Raw genomic sequence first — 19,175 nt, forward strand, 5'->3', positions numbered from 1 at the left:
CCAGACTCCCTCTCCTCACTGGCTGCCTTCATGCCCTCGTCCACCATGATCAGGTACTGCACTGACTGTGGCCCCGCCATCCACAGGACGTGATCACATTGCCTGCCAACACAAGGCAAGACTTTGAGCATACAGAAGGTGGCTAGCTGGGGCCAGAATGTTATGAGGTGCAGATTGTGATGTGTGTGCTAGTATGTGTTATCTGAGGAAATTAGTGTATGATTTCCCAGTACTGTAATGTGTCTGTGTGTATTTACCTATTTGTATTTACTTATTTGTAGTATACATGGCCAGAGCTCAATCTCAGTCAGTCCTGTCTCCCACTCTATATTTGTCCAGAATTTCCTTCATTTTATGGACACTGCTTGCTTCAACAGCGTCTTTGCTAAGTCCATTCCATGTATTCACACTCCTGTATGGAAGACTGAACTTCTTTAGGTCTTTCAAACAAGTCCTCTTTCTCAGTTTCTTACTGTGTCCTCTTAGTTGCCTCCTCCCTTCAGTCTCGATTAAATCATTTCTATCCAACACTTCCATTCCACTTTGACCCGGAAATTTAATGCCTACGGAGAGCCAAAGTTGCAGTGAAACTCGAAAAATATTTTTTGCAAATTTTTGTAGTTTTTTCATTCTGGAATGAATCTCATTGAATAAAAGTTGTAGAGAATCATCCGCATAATTCAACTGTGAAATCAGATTATTATTTGGACAGACCGTTTAGCTGGAATTCCGCCAAAAAAGGACGGCTGAGGGAACAGAATTGCTCTACAGATGCCTTGATGTGTAGGCAGGAACTGTAGACTACTTTTTGCACGGAATGGTGGTGGGGGACATCGCAAGAACAAAAGAGGTGCCAGTTAGTCACTCAGCATCGACAGAGACCTATAGTTACACGCGCCCTTCAAATTTTGGAAAGCTTCTAACTCTCCAGCGCTGGCGTCATGCTCGTTGCCCATGTCTGATAGAACTATATGATGCCAGCGGCATCATCGTCATTAAGGAGTTAATCAACATCTATTTCTACTTGAAAGTAGGTATACAGTCCCTGAAAGTCAAGATCAAGACCAAGATGGCCCATCGAACGTAGCATCCCCGTGTGATTAGTTCCTTCAGTAGCACAATGAAAGTTACCGCCTGCACACTGTGCAGTGAGTGAATTTACCAACCAACCCTTTTGTTTACCATTTCAAAGTCACAGCTGCTCGGGGTAAGAGCACTGTAATTCTTCACCCAACAGTGGAACACTTTGAACACAGAGATGGACACAAAGCAACATACGGTATCATAGTCATAATTGTAAGTAAGGTGGCCAAATGTAATACTGCACACACATTAAGTTCAGGGAATTATTATTTTTTTTTTTTTAATATATCTTGCCAAATTATAGGTGTCTTATACGTCGGTGCGTCTTATATGGTGGGAAATACGGTATATATGTTTCTCCGAATATCTTATTTATGTGCTTCTCAAATGTTAGTGTATCTTGTATTATAATTCCTAAGTCTTTTTCTTCCTTCACTGTATCGATGATTGTCCCTCCCATCCTACACACTCCACTTGCTCTATTTTTACTCTTGCCCATTTTCATTGTGTGACAATTCTTTTCATTGAACTTCATTTCCCATTTTTTACTCCATTCATGTATCTCATTGGAATCTTCCTGTAGTTTATTACAATCATCATCATCATCTCTTATTTTTCTAAGCAGTTTGGCGTCATCTGCAAACATACCCTTGTAACTCTTTACTTTTTCTGGCATATCATCTATAAATATTAAAAACATAATATTCGCTAACACTGACCCTTGTGGAACGTCACTTGTGACCGTTCTCCATTCTGATATCTCACCTTTCAACACGGTTCTCATTTCTTTGTTTGTCAGGTAATTTTTCATCCATAGTCATTTTTCTCCCAATCCTCCTCTATTTTCTAATTTCCACATCAGTCTCTTATCAAATGCCTGTGTGTGTGTGTGTGTGTGTGTGTGTGTGTGTGTGTGTGTGTGTGTGTGTGTGTGTGTGTGTGCCAAGTGATCTGCATATTGTTTCCTTCCTTGTATTTTCTTAAATAATATGCATTTTACCAGTGACTTTTTAATTTTATCTTATTTTTTTATGTGTGTGTGTGTGTGTGTGTGTGTGTGTCATATTACTGATAGCTGTGGGTGCTCACCGATGGGGGCGTCCTCCCTGATGAAGAACTGTGCATACTTCCTGGCGCAGTGCGGGGGGTTCTCATGAGGGGGCAGCAGGAAGATGGTGACGGGCACGTCGGAGTGGTGCTGGGGGGAGCCGCTGTCCTCGCCACGGATGAAAAACTGGTACACCTCATTTTCTGTAACATTTGGGAGTTCACTGATACTTATGGAACTAATGGAACAGTCTCTCTATATACGATAATCACTTGTGCATCCAAACTCACACTTTTTAGAGTAAAGGAAACAGCTCAAAAAAAAAAAAAAAAGTACAAAAATATGAAAGTTTACTGCTATTTGTGGACCTTTTTTTTTTTTACAGTAGAAAAAGCAGTAAAAAAAAAAAAAAAAAAAAAAAAAAAAGCCCGCTACTCACTTGTGCATCCAAGCTCAATTTCTTTACAGTAAAGCAGACGGCTCAAGATATAAAAATGCTCGCTGTAGTAACTATCCTAACCCAGACACGCTCCGGACCCGCATCAGTAAAGAATATAAAGAAAGCATGTGTAATTTTAAAGAGGTAGATGTAGTACTTGTGCACGAATATGACACAGCCTGGCAGAGCATTAGCAGACAGCAGGAAGTGTAAGGCGCCTCAGATCAGTATTATACACTTCTGACTCTCACATCAGGTATTTCCAAAGGCTGAGAAAGATTAACCCGGGAAGCAGCGGGGATCATGTTTCTTATTGGTCCCTCTAAGCGAGAAAATTGAGAAAAAATCATCTCTCACACAAACCATTTCATAACATATATCAACGCATTTGTGATCAGTTTATGTATCATCTATTTTTGGGGGGTTTATATCATGGCACAAATTTGGCCCATCGCTGCTACACGGTAAAGCCAGAAATTTGTCCCGTCGCTGCTACCAGGTAACCTTGACTGCAGATTTCCTACCAGAAGACATCACCAAGCTACAGGAATGGAACAAAAAGTGGCTGCTACAATTCAATGAAGAAAAATGTAAAGTAATGCACCTTGGGAGGGGATATCCAGCATACCAATACCACATGGGAAACAAACACTCTACTACCCACAGGGAGTATATGCTACCAGGCTACCAGTGAAAGCCAAATCCGTGCCAATTGCAGCGGACGGGTTAATTGGATTCTAATGAGTAGCTTTGTAGGTCCACGTTATAAAAGCTTCATCAATCTACCACTAGTATCCATGGAAACACCTAGGAATCCTACGAAAGCCTAGTCAAGTATGTGAGCTTGGGCACTGAAATGTATAAAAATATGGTCCATAGGTTGTTGGAGGAAATGTTTTGAGGCAGCAGGAAATACTAAATGTTACAAAGGAAACTGATAACACAGAGGAAATGGAGATAGAAAATGAACACGTTAGAGAAATAATAAGACTCAGAAGACTGACATACAAACTGTTACAAAGAAAAATGATGACTGAGAAAATAGAAATGGAAAATGAACAAGTTAGGGAAATATTAAGACTCAGGTTTGACTCTGGTGACTCAACTCCGACTCTTCACCCATGACCGTGAGTAAGTGGATGAATTACCTCGGCTGTGGATGGTCTGTGCCACGGTGACCTCGCCGGTGGTGGGGTTGACCGAGAAGAGCTCCAGCGCCTCAGAACTGTTGGCTTCATACATGCGGTACCTCACTTCACTGTTTGCCCCTTCATCTGCGTCAATGGCCTCGACCTGTGATGGCAAGCATGGAGAAAGTATAACAAATGAGATCTATAGCTGGGTAAGGGTAATCTGGAACCACTGCACGTATTCTCAAACTATTCTTCACTGTTAACTCCATCTGCATCACTGGCCTCTAACTGTGATGGTGAGCATGGAGGAGGTATAACAAACAAGATCTATAAGTAGGTAAGGGTAATCTGAAACCACTGCATGTATTCTCAAACTATTTTTCACTTCCTTCTTCCCCTTCCCTCTCTCCTTCCTCTTTCCTATATTCTCCTCCTTGTAGCCTTGCTTTACTTGACATTTCCATGACTTCTCCCTGTCTCCCTCTCGTCCCTTTGTTTCTCTTTCCTTTCCCCTCCTTTTGGCTCACAACAAATATTTCCCAAGGCCACGGAGGTGATTGGCTGAGTTCACATGATTGTTTTTCAGTCATGGTGCGAAAGCCTTGTGAATTAAACTATAACTAGACTCATTGGCCTACCCATGGAAATACTAGCACAACCTCTACAAAAGCCTTACCAAATACCTATGGGTGTGTAAGCCCAGAAATGCTTGAAAATATGGGCCTAATGCAGCCATACAGTTCCATCGATCAGTTTTCCCGACACTAAGGTGGGTATTCTCAGATGATTCCTTCCTTACATCGATTTCCAAAGGCCAAAAAGGAGATCAGTCAGGTTCTCATGGGTGTTTCTTTAGATTCATGGTACAGAGGAAGGGTCAGACTACCACCAGGGTCATTAAACTACTCCTGGATATCCCCACAACCCATATGAAAGCCTTGTCAAATATGTGAGCTTGGGTGCCAAAATGTTTAATAATACAGCCTGAAATGGTGGCTTGCAGTCCCTTGTGATACATACATACAGAAACATAGTGTAACAAATCAACACCTTGACTGAAGATTTCCTACAAGACCTCACCAAGCTACAGGAATGGAACAAAAAGTGGCTGCTACAATTCAATGAAGAAAAATGTAAGTCATGCACCATGGGAGGGGAAATCCAGCATACCAATACCACATGGGAAACACTCCACTATCCACCACAGAGGCAGAGAAAGACCTGGGAGTATATGTTATCAGGGTACCAAAAGGCAAAATCCATGCCAATCGCAGCAGACGGGTTAATAATATGGCTCCATTGCAGTCCATTGTGATGCCTACATAGAGAAACACAGTGCAGCAAATCAAGGTACAGTACAGTTTCACGTAAAACAGTATTATATGGTAGAGTGAAATGGAGTTTAGTGCAGCGGGGGGCAGAATATTGTAGTTATTCTATTTTTTTATTACAGCAAAGGAAGTAGCTCAAGGGCAAAAGATAAATTAAAAAAAAAGTCGGCTAAACACTGACTCTATAAAAGTAGGGGAGTTTTTTCTACAGTAAAGGAAGCAACTCAAGGGCAACAAAAAGAAAGTGTAGAAAAAAGGCCCACTAATCGCTGCTCCTATAGAAGTGGAGAAGGGTGGCTGAGAGGTCAATATCAAGTGGACTATGTTCTTATATGAGAAGAAGCAACAGGGCAACAGACAAAAAATATTACACTGACGAGTTTTTTACAGGGAATATGGAGGTTAGAAAGGGAAAAAAAAGACCTCACTGCTTGCTGGCCCTAAAATGACACACTAATCACCTCCAGAGAAACATTATAAAAGAAGGAACAGGGCAATAGACAACAAATAGTACACTTACGAGTTTTTTTACAAGGAATACGTAGGTCAGGGAAGAAAAAAAAAAAGACCCTCATTGCCTGCTGGCCCAAAAAACAACAGATTACATAATAAACTTACTGGTTCTTTACAGAGAATAGTAGGTTAGAAAAGAAAAGGCCTCACTGACTACTGGCCCAATAAATAACGGACTAAAAAATAGATCTACTGGTTCTGTTCAGAGAATGGAGACAGCATAACAACCGAAATTACTAGCTAGGTAAGGGTACTAAAAGCCAGGCCTGTATGGACCATATTGGCTATACAGGCAGCGCCACATCGTGGCCACTCAGTGAACTGTCAAAGCAGTACTTTCCACAGAACTCAAGTTATAGATAGTGCGTCTGAGGCTGCCTCCAGGATACAAGGTTTGGTGCCGCCACCGCTCCAAGCCAACGACTGCACACACTTTCCTCCTACCCGATTTCCTGACTACTATTTGACATGGAGAAAACTGAATCGGTAGGAGTGAAGAGTGTGCAATCATCGGCTGGGGGCGATGGCGGCATCATGGCCGTGTATCCCTGAGACAGCCTCAGACGCACTCTAGTCTATAACTTGAACTCTATGGGAAATTCAGCTTGGAGTTGAGTGGCCGCATGTGGCGCTGCCTGTATAGCCAATACAGTCCATTCTTACACTATTTTGGGTCTCTCAACAAATATTTCCAAAGGCCATAAAGGAAATTAGTTGATTAAGGCGCCATTCACACTGTGCTGACTCTGGGCCATGACAACCCAGCGACTAAGGGCACACAAGGTCTTGGGTGTGAAATGCTGATGTGAAAGGGTCGCACATGGTCGGAAAGAGGTCTAGAAACGATTGTCAGATGCCGAGTCGGCACAGTGTGATGGGGGCCTAAAAGTCGCTGAGTTGTCATGGCCCAGCGTTGCCACGGTGTGAACGGGGCCTAACTCCTCCCTGCCCAGTGTTCCCCACCTTGAGAATGGTTGTCCTGGGAGCCACGTCAGTGTTGATGTTCGCCTGATACTCCGGCAACGTGAAGACTGGTGGGTTGTCGTTCTTGTCGCGGACCGTCACACGCACCGCCGTGAAGCTGGCCCGGCCCCCCTCGTCCATCACAGACACCTTGAGGCTGTGCACAGGCAGGGACTCGCGATCCAGAGGTGTCTCATTGTATAGGTTGCCTGGGAAGGGGTGAAGTTTGTATGGTATAAATTAACAAAGAATGAGGTCCCCCTTTTTTTTTTCTTACAGGAAAGGAAGCAGCTCAGGGGCATAAAAGTGTAGAAAAAAGCCTGCTAAACGCTGCTCCTAAAAAAAGGATAGAAGTAAAAAATGGCCAAAAGAGATGCCAGTTTCAGGTTATATAGAAAGTTTCTTTAGTAAGGATGCAAATGTGATTTTTCCGAGTCAAGACATATGGTGACTGTTTGGTAATCGTCGGCGTTTGTTAAGTTTGGGTAAGTTTAGGTATCTTCATTCAAAGCCTCACAACTGTATGCACTAGTGATGTGGTTCCTTGAGGTTTAAAATGTAGGTAAATAAACAAGCTACTGTAATGCTGTCTCAGGGAAAACTTCAATAAAATATGACTGGAAGAGCATGTTTTCCATCCTTTTTTTTTATCTCCTTAACCTTCTATTGCTACCATTACAGTTACTACTATGACTACAACTACTTTTACTACTCCTACTAATACTATCAACAACAACAACAACATTCATACATCAAACCTTCAAATGAAATCTCTTACTGCAGGAACCTAAAATTCAAAAGTATAGTACAAGCAAATTCAAAGGGCCGTATTACTAAACATTTTGTCTCCCAAGTTCACATATTTGACAAGGCTTTCGTAGGAGTTTTGCACATTTCCAGGGGTAGTTTTAAGAACCCGGTGTTAGTTTGACCCTTCTTCTGTACCGTGAACCTAAAGAAACACTCATTAGAACCTGATTGATCCCCTTTTTGCCCTATAGAAAAGTTGATGTGAGAAGCGAAAGTGTCTAAGAATACCAACCAATGTCTCTCTCTACCTTCTTTGTCCACGGTGAAGGCTCCCTCTGAAGTCTGGTGCAGGATGGTGTACTGCAGCTTGCCCAGGTCCCAGGCATCAAGGTCCGTGGCCACCAGGTTGATGACTAGCTGGCCAGGAGATGAATTTTCCTCCACGTAAGCTTCATATAGAGTGCGATTAAACCTGAGGAATATAAACAGACACTGAGGTTGTATGATGTATGATAGCTAGTGCAATGTAGTGTGTTCCAATGGTTGATGATAAGGTTGAGGAGAAGAGTTTTCCTCCATGTAGTCTTCATAGAGAGTGCAATTAAACCTGAGGAATATAAACAGACACTGAGGTTGTATGATGTATGATAGCTAGTGCAATGTAGTGTGTTCCAATGGTTGATGATAAGGTTGAGGAGAAGAGTTTTCCTCCATATAGTCTTCATAGAGAGTGCAATTAAATCTGAGGAGGATATACGGACACTGAGGTCGTACGGCACGTTTTTTTTTTTTTTTTTTTTTTTTACAGCAAAGGAGACAGCTCAAGGGCACAAAAAAGTAAACATTAATAAAAAAAGCCCGCTACTCGCTGCTCCTAAAAAGAATCCAAAGAGGTGGCCGAAAGATAGGTCAGTTTCGGGAGGAGAGGTGTCCTGATACCCTCCTCTTGAAAGAGTTCAAGTCGTAGGCAGGAGGAAATACAGATGAAGGAAGATTGTTCCAGAGTTTACCAGCGTGAGGGATGAAAGAGTGAAGATGCTGGTTAACTCTTGCATAACGGGTTTGGACAGTATAGGGATGAGCATGAGTAGAAAGTCGAGTGCAGCGGGGCCGCGGGAGGGGGGGAGGCATGCAGTTAGCAAGTTCAGAAGAGCAGTCAGCGTGGAAATATCGATAGAAGATAGAAAGAGAGGCAACATTGCGGCGGAATTTAAGAGGTAGAAGACTATCAGTATGAGGAGGAGAGCTGATGAGACGAAGAGCCTTTGCCTCCACTCTGTCCAGAAGAGCTGTGTGAGTGGAGCCCCCCCACACATGAGATGCATACTCCATACGAGGGCGGACAAGGCCCCTGTATATGGACAGCAACTGTGCAGGGGAGAAGAACTGGCGGAGACGGTACAGAACGCAAAGCCTCGAGGAAGCTGATTTAGTAAGAGATGAGATATGAAGTTTCCAGTTGAGATTTTGAGTTAAGGATAGACCGAGGATGTTTAGTGTTGAGGAAGGGGATAGCTGGGTGTTGTCAAAGAATAGGGGATAGTTGTTTGGAAGATTGTGTCGAGTGGATAGGTGGAGAAACTGTGTTTTTGAGGCGTTGAAGGACACCAGGTTCTTCTTGCCCCAATCGGAAATAATAGTAAGGTCTGAGGCTAAGCGTTCTGCAGCCTCCAGCCTTGATTCGTTAAGTTCCTGAAGGGTGGGTCTTCTGTTAAAAGAAGTTGAATAATGCAGAGTGGTAGGATGTGTGGTAGGTAGTGCAATGTAGTGTGTTCCAATGGTCGATAAGAAGGTTGAGAAGAGTTTTCCTCCAGGTAAGCTTCGTAGAGTGCGATTAAATCTGAGGAGTATAAACAGACAGTGAGGTTGTATGGCACTGCTTGGTAGGATGTGTGGTAGCTAGTGCAATGTAGTGTGTTCCAATGGTTGATGAGAAGGTTGAGAAGAGTTTTCTGCCATGTAAGCTTTGTAGAGAGTGCAATTAAACCTGAGGAGGATAAAAATACAGTGAGGTTGTATGGCACTGTTTGGTAAGATATATGATAGGCATTGCGATGTTGTAATATGTTACAAAGACAGTGCTCATTTCCTGCTATAATGCCTAGGTAAGGTCTGGGTGTTTGTGGCTGACTGGGCTACTTGAGGGCTTTGCTGGTGTTGCTTATTATACTACATGCTGTCCACCTATCAGTGCCTTACAAGGTGAGATGGTGGGAGAACAATATGAAAACTTGAATATAGCTGACTGTCTTGGGCCTCCTTAAAATCTGCCACACTGAGAAGAAGATATATCCCTTGCTATCTTTTATTACTGTTTTCATATTGACTGCTCTTGTGAAAACTTAAAGGTAACTGACTGCCTTGACTCTTTAAATGATGCCATATTGATATTTCTCTCACTGTCTTTTATAATTATTTTCATGCTGACTGACTGGTGTGATAACCTTAACCCCTCTGCTGTGATTGGCACAGATTTGGCCTTCACTGGTAGCCTGGTAACATATACTCCCAGGTCTTTCTCTGCCTCTGTGGTGGATAGTGGAGTGTTCCCATGTAGTATTGGTATGCTGGATATCCACTCCCAAGGTGCATGACTTTGCATTTTTCTTCATTGAATTGTAGCAGCCACTTTTTGTTCCATTCCTGTAGCTTGGTGATGTCTTCTGGTAGGAAATCCGCAGTCAAGGGGTTAAGATAATTGAGTGTTTTCAACCTCTTTGGACTCTGCCACAGTGATATTTCCCTTGCTGTCCTTTATCAATGCTTTCATGCCAACTGACTGGTGTGAAAACCTTAAGATAAAAGACTTTCGGTTGACCTTTTTGACTGTCTCATTTATCGTAAAAAAGATGACGTTAATGTTAGCGGCTTCATAAATTGCCATCACAGCCTCAAAAACTGCCATCACAGCCTTAAACACGGCCATCACAGCCTTAAACACGGCCATCACAGCCTTAAACACGGCCATCACAGCCTTAAACACGGCCATCACAGCCTTAAACACGGCCATCACAGCCTTAAACACGGCCATCACAGCCTTAACACGGCCATCACAGCCTTAAACACGGCCATCACAGCCTTAAACACGGCCATCACAGCCTTAAACACGGCCATCACAGCCTTAAACACGGCCATCACAGCCTTAAACACGGCCATCACAGCCTCAAAAACTGCCATCACAGCCTTAAACACGGCCATCACAGCCTTAAACACGGCCATCACAGCCTTAAACACGGCCATCACACTCAAACACGGCCATCACAGCCTTAAACACGGCCATCACAGCCTTAAACACGGCCATCACACTCAAACACGGCCATCACAGCCTTAAACACGCCATCACAGCCTTAAACACGGCCATCACAGCCTTAAACACGGCCATCACAGCTTTAAACACGGCCATCACAGCCTTAAACACGGCCATCACAGCCTTAAACACGGCCATCACACTCAAACACGGCCATCACAGCCTTAAACACGCCATCACAGCCTTAAACACGGCCATCACAGCATTTGTACCCAAAGACCATACTAAAAGGTTACCTCGGCGCGTGGTGGTTGGAGGCCAGCCCCGAGACGTGCAGGCCGGTGAAGGCCGCGTGCACCCCGTCACTCACAGACAGGTTCAGGGTGAGGGAGGCCACGTCCTTGAGCTTGTGTGGGGCCGTCACCGTCAACACACCTGGGGAAAAAGATCCACCTTTCAATAGTTAAAATTCACCATTCTCAAGCCAACACATTCCATCTCCTCTTCCTGCACCACTCTGGTCACTGCAGGAGCAAACAATCGTGCCTTCAACCCTTCATCAAAACAACGGCTTTTCTTTCCAACACGTATCCCTGAAAATGTCAAAAAATTTTCCTCCAAACTTCAAGCTTCCTTAACCCTTAAACGACAGGTATTGTTTTCACTAAATGGTCCCTGGATACGGGTAAAAACAGCTGCTATTTTGTTGTTGTTTATTCACATTGTATGAAGCGTCTTAACTCCCTGAAGACAGCGGTGAAATCCAAATTGCGATACGTTGTGTAATAGTCACGCTGGAGCACTTGCTGGGCTAGAGTGCAGCACAGATAATGAAATTACACCATCACTCTCTAGGTCACTCTCACTACTGCATGCTTTCACTATTTTTATTTATTTACATCTTATAGTGCAATTAAGTACAAGTATGTCGATGAGCGGGCAACGGCCTGCCTGTCACTACTCACAATGTTTTCGTCACTGTTATCCTTGTACTCAGAATGATCTTCACTCTCTATCCTGTCCTGTGTTTCCCAGTGTTTTCTTATCTTACGGTTCCAGGGCTGCTCAGTGAGGAATAATGATCTTATTTCAAATATACGAGGGTCAGATAATTATGCTGGCAGACACCTCGGCAAGTCACAGAACCCGCCAAATTTGATCTAAACATTCAAATTAGTGGCGCGAAAGTCTGATTAAATCATGGAGGTATTATGGGAGGAGCCGCCATGACGTCACGAACGCGAAGCCAACGCGCTATTGGTCCGCTGTCTCCCCACCCCCCTTAGACTCAAAACATATATCAGCTGATCCAGTAGACGCATTGAAAGTGCATACAATCCCTGCCTTTTCTGAGTGTAGGTAGGAACAACCCCTCACATAACTATTGCTTAATGACACTTTCATAAGGAGGTCTGGGTGCGAGAGGGATTTAGGGGTCTGAGTGAGCTCCTGATCTCCGTCCAAGGGCACAATGCATTCATGCTAGAAATCGAGCAAATAGGGTACTGGGATTTATTTGAAGGAGCCAATAGAAGGAGCAATAGAAGCGCCGAAGTCTTCCTCAAACTATATTTAGTATTAGTTAGACCTCATCTTGACTATGTGGTTCAGTTCTGGTCACCTGGATATCAAAATGTTAGAATCGGTGCAGAGGAGGATGACGAAGATGATTCAGGGGTTGAGAAACTTGCCATACGAGGAAAGACTCAAACAGTTAAACTTGCATTCTCTAGAAAGGCGAAGGGTGCGTGGAGACATGATCGAGGTTTATAAATGGATGAAGGGCTTTAATAAGGGGAATAATTATAAGGTTTTGTTGGTAAGAGAACCGGGTAGGACACGAAGTAATGGGTTTAAACTGGATAAATTCAGATTCAACAGGGACATAGGCAAAAATTGGTTTACTAACAGAGTGGTTGGTGGATGAGTGGAACAGGTTTGCAGTCACGTGCTGATTGCCAATACAATTGTCACATTAATAAATAGATTAGATAAATTCATGGACAGCGATATTAGGTGGGGTTAGATACACGGGAGCTTAGATTCAAAGGAGCTGCCTTGTACAGGCGTTCTTATGTTCATATGTTCCTATGGCTGCACGAAAAGGGAACGTAGTGGTTCTACATCATTTCACAGGTGAGTTGAGAACTGTATAATCAGATAGGGCTACATATGATAGAAATCTGCAGTTCTGTTGTACACTGACATTGAGATTACCAGGTGGCTGCCAGGGTACCTGTCCTCGACCCGGGCTGAGCTGTATGCCATACTTGAGGCTCGCCACACTGTAGCAGCTTTCCGCAAAGATGTATACTTGTTTGTTGATAGCCAGGCTGCATTACATGAACCTGTGTCCTCCTCCCCTACAGACTGTGATCTTGTGACTAAGTGCCTGACTGCCCTCCGTGCCCTTGAGGCCGCAGGTGCCACGGTCCACTTCACCTGGGTGCCCTTCCATCCAGCACAATGAAAAGGCAGACTGCCTTGCTCGACGTGCCCTTCAGGATGACACAGTGGACCCTGACACTGACTATACGCTTAGCTATGTTAAGAATATAATTAGGGATTATTTCCATAATAACATTGCTACCCAACTCAGACACTGCTGTGACAATGGTAGCACCAGCAGCCTCCATTATGCAAGTGTCTCCCACCACTGCTTACCCCTATGGGCGACACAGTGCACCTCAGGATGTGGTAGCAATGCGTCTTAGGCTAGGCTATAGGTACTACTGGGAGGTTATTAACTCCCCTGTGTCTGCTGCACGCTGTGTGCCAGGCCGAGGGACACACACTGCAACACTGTCATGGAATGCCGGGGCCCTTTCATTGTTTTTTTTAAGACCTTAAATGTCGTTAATAATAGATCTACATTAAATATATAGGAAAATTTTATGTACTTTTCATAACTCAAGCCATCAATTCTTTTTTTAATTTTTCGTCTAGATGCAAAAACAAGTGGTAAATTCCCTTAGTTCCGCCCAGGAGATCGCAATGTTTTGGGTCTATCTGCCGATTGTAAGCTCCGCCCACAGACTCTGTAAGCTCCGCCCACTGGCTTCACTCGCCTGTGTGGGGACGGCGCGGGAGGGCGCCTCCTGTTATAATACCTCCATGGATTAAATGAATGATGGCCGTCTGTGCGGACCGAGCCGGGTTTGATTAAATAAACGATGGCCATTGTTGAAGGTTTAAGTCTAGTCATCTGTACGCGTACATGAACCTTACCAGTCAGCTGATCCATTTTGAAGATGGCGTCTCGGTCTCCCGAGTGAATGGCATAACTGAGCGGCGTGACCTGACCAGCGTCTGGGTCAGTGGCAGACACCGAGGTGACCACATGGCCGGGCTGGGCCTCGGCCGACACGCGGCAGGAGTAGCTGTCCTGGCGCCACGCTGGAGGGTTGTCGTTGAAGTCCACAACTGTAGGCAAAGAAAACATCTGGCCAGGCTTAACAAAACACGACTATAGGGTCGGTGTGGTCTGAGGCTTCCACCCTTCACATCAACTATTTCCAAAGGCCAAAATGGAGCTAAGTCGGTTTCCTAGGAGTGTTTTTTCAGGTTCGAGGCACAGAAAAAGGGTCGACTATTATCGGGGTCATAAAACTACCCATGGAAATAACCACAACTCCTATGCAAGCCTAGTCAAACATGAGCGCTTGGGTGCTGCAATGTTTAAGAATATGACCCTAGATATACTGTAGTTACTGTTGTCCACTTGTTCTGCCCCCTCCTACATGCATGTCCTGCCCAGAGTTGGCAGGATGTTAATCAAATATTTATAATCGAAAAAAGTGGTTTTCTATATTCATATTTTTTCTATACTTAATTTACTGTCTGGATGCATACCAAGGTTGAGAACCCACTCTAAAAACCAGCTGGTGTGGGAATATACCTTCTTTGTCAGCCATAACGTTCAGTACCTCAAGCATATGGAAACTTCATGCATACAACTTGCCTTTGGCCCAATTAGTCTGGCTATATAAGTGTTTACTGTCTACATGTAATTTACCGTCAATAACCACTGTGGCGGTGGAGGAGAGCTGGGGTATGCCTGAGTCCGTGGCCAGCACAGTCAGCACGTGTTGAGCCTCAGTCTCTGCATCCAGCTCCTTGGTGAGTGTGACGGCACCGTCCAGGGCACGCACCTCAAAGCTGCCACACTCCATGACACACGAGTAGCGCACTGAACCGCCCGGCCCCGTGTCCACGTCACTTGCCGAGACCTGTACAAGGCAGAGGGTGAAGGTGTCTTGACAATGCAAAAAGAATTCAAACTCTTGATTTTTCGATCAGATTATCAAACTTATGCATAAGATCCATTTTTGATTGATTAACAATGAAATGTTACTAGGCAGTGAATGGGAATCCATATTTATAAAAGAGTTTATGGTCAAATTTTCATATTAAAAAAAGTGGAAAAACCTGTAATATTTGCTGAAGTAATTTACCTGCAGCACCACGTGGCCAGTGATGCAGCCTCCGACACGTCTCCCTTGAAGACGGAACGGCTGAACTCCGGCGGTTGTCATTGACGTCCGTGACCGCGACGGTGACGTGGGTGTCCGTGTGGCCCCCAGTGAAGGGGTCCCGCGCCCGCACCGTCAGGTTGTGGCTGGTGGAGGCCTCATAGTCCAGCAGGGCAGTGGTCTGGACGACACCTGGACGGCAGGGTGACACCATTACCTTTGTGTGCTAAGACCAGTGAGGGAAGCAGTGCTGGACCAGTAAATGCCAACATACTCAGACTAAACACCTCACCAGTACCATATAAAAACTGTTTTATATAACAAGGTTCATGCAAGTGCATGGAGGGAAAATGAAAAATGTGTTGGCAGGGATAATGAATAATGCAAACACAAACACACACACACACACACACACACACACACACACATATACACACACACACACACACACACACACACACACACACATCTTATGAACATAATGAGAAATGTCTGTGTACATGTGTTCTAGTGATAAGATGTAAAGGCAAGCAGGCAAACAGAAGGCAGCAACCACTTCATGTACTTATGATCAACAAAACTGGCAGACATTCATTAAGTGTCATGTCAAAGTGTTAATGGTTCAATAATGTATCCAGAGTGCATAAGAACATAAGAACATAAGAACGTAAGGAGTCTGCAAGAGGCCGGTTGGCCTATACAAGGCAGCTCCTGTACACTCAACCCCACCTTACCTCACCATCCATGGCTTTATCTAACCTCTTCTTGAATGTATCTATGGTATTGGCACCCACAACATGGCTCCCAAGCCTGTTCCATTCGTCCACCACTCTATTAGTGAACCAATTCTTGCCTATGTCTTTGTTGAATCTGAATTTGTCTAACTTAAACCATTGCCACGCGTCCTACCTGGCTCTTTTACTTTCAAAATCCTATTGACATCCCCTTTATTAAAGCCCTTCATCCATTTATAGACTTCGATCAAGTCTCCTCGCAACCTTCGCCTTTCTAGAGAGTGTAGATTTAAATGCTTCAGCCTGTCTTCATAAGGCAAGTTTCTCTTCCCCTGAAGGCTGAATCATCTTTGTCATCCTCCTATGAACAGATTCTAACATCTTGATATCCATTCTATAGTAGGGGGACCAGAACTGAACTGCATAATCGAGATGAGGTCTAACTAGTGCTAAGTAAAGTTTGAGGATGACTTCAGCTAGCGCTCCTATTGCTTACGCTCCTTGAGATGAAACCCAGTACTCTGTTGGCCCGATTTTTAGCCTGAATGCATTGAGCCCTAGGACGGAGGTCTGCGCTCTAGTCTAGGATAATTCCTGACCGCCAGATGACGGCTCTAGTCTCACTCCGCGTTGTAAACTTGTAGAAATAGCATCCGTGCGCTCGTGTCATGTTTTCAGCACTACAGTGTGAGTTCTTTGTGCTTTAACAATGTCCCCCAGAAAGATGGTTAAAAGGCACGGTGCTGCAAAGAAAACAGGAACGGTGGCTACTATGCTCGCAACAGGAACGGAGGGCGAGCCTCGGCATATTGCATGCTCTCCTGGACGTGACAGACTCCCGTTCACACTCCATCTCGGACGATACGTCGGGTTAGCTTCACGTTGGTGGTCGCAAAGTCACTTACAACATGTCAAGTCACTCTACCTTCAAAACTGCGACCAGTACGCGCAGGGGCGGTTTGGGGCGGAGCAGCGGGATGACGTCACTTGATTCCAAATACCCGCCAGTTCACGAGTGACTAAAATTGCGGCCGGGTATGCACTTTGGATGTGCATGTTTGCCTTCTTTCACCGCGCGTTCAGGCAAGTCACTGATGAAAATATATGCCTTTTTATTATGCTATGCGTGACTGTAAATCCAATGCCTACAAACGGTGGTGTGGGGTGTGAGGGGGGGGGGGATGTTGAAGTGTTTGATTTAAATTAGTCCGCCTTCCTTCGTTTCTCTAAATCCTATATTCTACATTATCTGGTTTGGCACCAACCACCGTCACGCATAAGCAACTCCTCTGCCGTCTCTCCTCCCACAAAGATGCGGATGTCTTGACTAAAAATAAGTGACTTAGGGTGGTCGAACGTACTTCCGGTGCCTCGAGAATAGGGAGACTGCGGCTACTAAACCCCGGGCGAAGCCTACCCTCAGGCGTAGCTAGCGGTTGCAGGAGTCTCCGTAACAACCGTAACACATTGATTTGTGTTCCATATTATTAATCATCGCTATTTTTTAGAAAAAAATTACTTAATTCTGTTAAAAAATAACATGTAAAATGATTATATAAATATTTTTTTGAGATATGGGACGCATTAGGGGATTTACATTAATTCAATGGGAAATTCGTTTTGGTTTACGAGCGTTTCGGTGTGTGAACAATATTCCGTATCGAATTAATCTCTTAAACCGATTTTATATATATATATATATATATATATATATATATATATATATATATATATATATATATATATATATATATATATATATATATATATATATATATATATATATATATATATATATATATATATATATATATATATATATATATATATATATATATATATATATATATATATATATATATATATATATATATATATATATATATATATATATATATATATATATATATATATATATAAAAGCAGGGTGGGTGGGAGCAAACGCTGTGTGCGGCAAACAAGCGTCTGGCTGCCCGAAACACAGGCGGGTAAGCTGAGGAGTTTCTGATTGCAAGGGTTTGCACTTCATGGCGGGAACACATCAACCAGGAACATGATCAGGCATGTTTAGGACACACACTGCATCTAAATGAATCATAATCACTGATATTACAAGGCAACGATGAAGCACAAATGTGTAGCATGAAAGAAATCTCTCTCTCTCTCTCTCTCTCTCTCTCTCTCTCTCTCTCTCTCTCTCTCTCTCTCTCTCTCTCTCTCTCTCTCTCTCTCTCTCTCTCTCTCTCTCTCTCTCTCTCTCTCTCTCTCTCTCTCTCTCTCTCTCTCTCTCTCTCTCTCTCTCTCTCTCTCTCTCTCTTATTTTTCATTATTTTACTTTTTTCATTATTATATTTCTTTTGAATTATTTACTCTCATCATATATTTATTAATCCGTTCATACATCAGTCGAAATATCTATCTATCTCTATCTTTCTCTATTTATGCATCCGCCTATCTATACCTATCTTCTTTCTTATCTATCATCATCTATTTGCTAATCAATTTCTATAACACTCGAAAAATTGTTTTATCTATCTATTTATGTGTAAGCACTTAATATACTTTTGAATCAACCTATCTACATTTATCTATCTGTTATCGGGCTATCTGTCTATGGCTGTCTTTCTATCCATATTTTTTAAGCGCAATGTGTAGGTACAAAAGCATTCTTTCGACACCCAAACAAATGAACAAAAAAAAAAATAGCAAATAACTAAACTCTATGAAAAATCTCTCGCGAAAAATGCGGAGAAAGCAAAATAACGAGCGAGGTGCATGAGAGAGCGGGTCACCCTCCCTCCCTCCCTCCCTCCCTTCGTCTCATCAGCTCTCCTCCTCATACTGATAGTCTTCTACCTCTCAAATTCCGCCGCCATGTTGCCTCTCTATCTTCTATCGATATTTTCAAGCTCACTGCTCTTCTGAACTTGCTAACTGCATGCCTCCCCTCCTCCCGCGGCCCCGCTGCACACGACTTTCTACTCATGCTCATCCCTATACTGTCCAAACCCCTTATGCAAGAGTTAACCAGCATCTTCAATCTTTCATCCCTCACGCTGGTAAACTCCGGAACAATCTTCCTTCATCTGTATTTCCTCCTGCCTACGACTTGAACTCTTTCAAGAGGAGGGTATCAGGACACCTCTCCTCCCGAAATTGACCTCTGATTTTGGACACTTATTTAACCTCTGTTCGGGAGCAGTGAGTAGCGGGCCTTTTTTTTGTTTTTTTTTCTTTGCGCCCTTGAGCTGTCTCCTTGGCTGTAAAAAAAAAAAAAAAAAAAAGACAGTAGTGTAAACAGGGTGATTGCGGAAACTGTGGTCGCCCTCAGTGACCCGTAGGAAGTCGGGAGGTTTATCCAGTCTCCCCTTGATAAGGTGGAGGTCCGTGAAAATCAAGTAGAATTTTACCAACTTGCCGGTGTTGTGGGAGTGATAGACTGCACCCATTTGAAAATAATGG

At 43.6% G+C, this 19,175-nt stretch overlaps 1 protein-coding gene across 1 annotated transcript; it reads right to left on the minus strand.

The window, feature by feature from the left end:
- Positions 1 to 1,994: 1,994 nt before the first annotated feature.
- LOC126988283 (protocadherin Fat 1-like) lies at positions 1,995 to 15,193 on the minus strand. The gene is made up of 8 exons (XM_050846345.1): positions 15,056 to 15,193; positions 14,523 to 14,736; positions 13,736 to 13,930; positions 10,804 to 10,942; positions 7,569 to 7,732; positions 6,511 to 6,719; positions 3,719 to 3,863; positions 1,995 to 2,334 (listed from the first exon to the last, which is right to left on the minus strand). Exons 1-8 carry the CDS (start codon positions 15,191 to 15,193, stop codon positions 2,144 to 2,146), a joined length of 1,395 nt encoding a protein of 464 aa, XP_050702302.1. The 3' UTR covers positions 1,995 to 2,143.
- Between the last annotated feature and the right edge of the window lie 3,982 nt (positions 15,194 to 19,175).

The sequence above is a fragment of the Eriocheir sinensis genome, chromosome 68, assembly GCF_024679095.1.
Source record: "Eriocheir sinensis breed Jianghai 21 chromosome 68, ASM2467909v1, whole genome shotgun sequence".
In the NCBI taxonomy this organism is placed as follows: Eukaryota; Metazoa; Arthropoda; class Malacostraca; order Decapoda; family Varunidae; genus Eriocheir; species Eriocheir sinensis.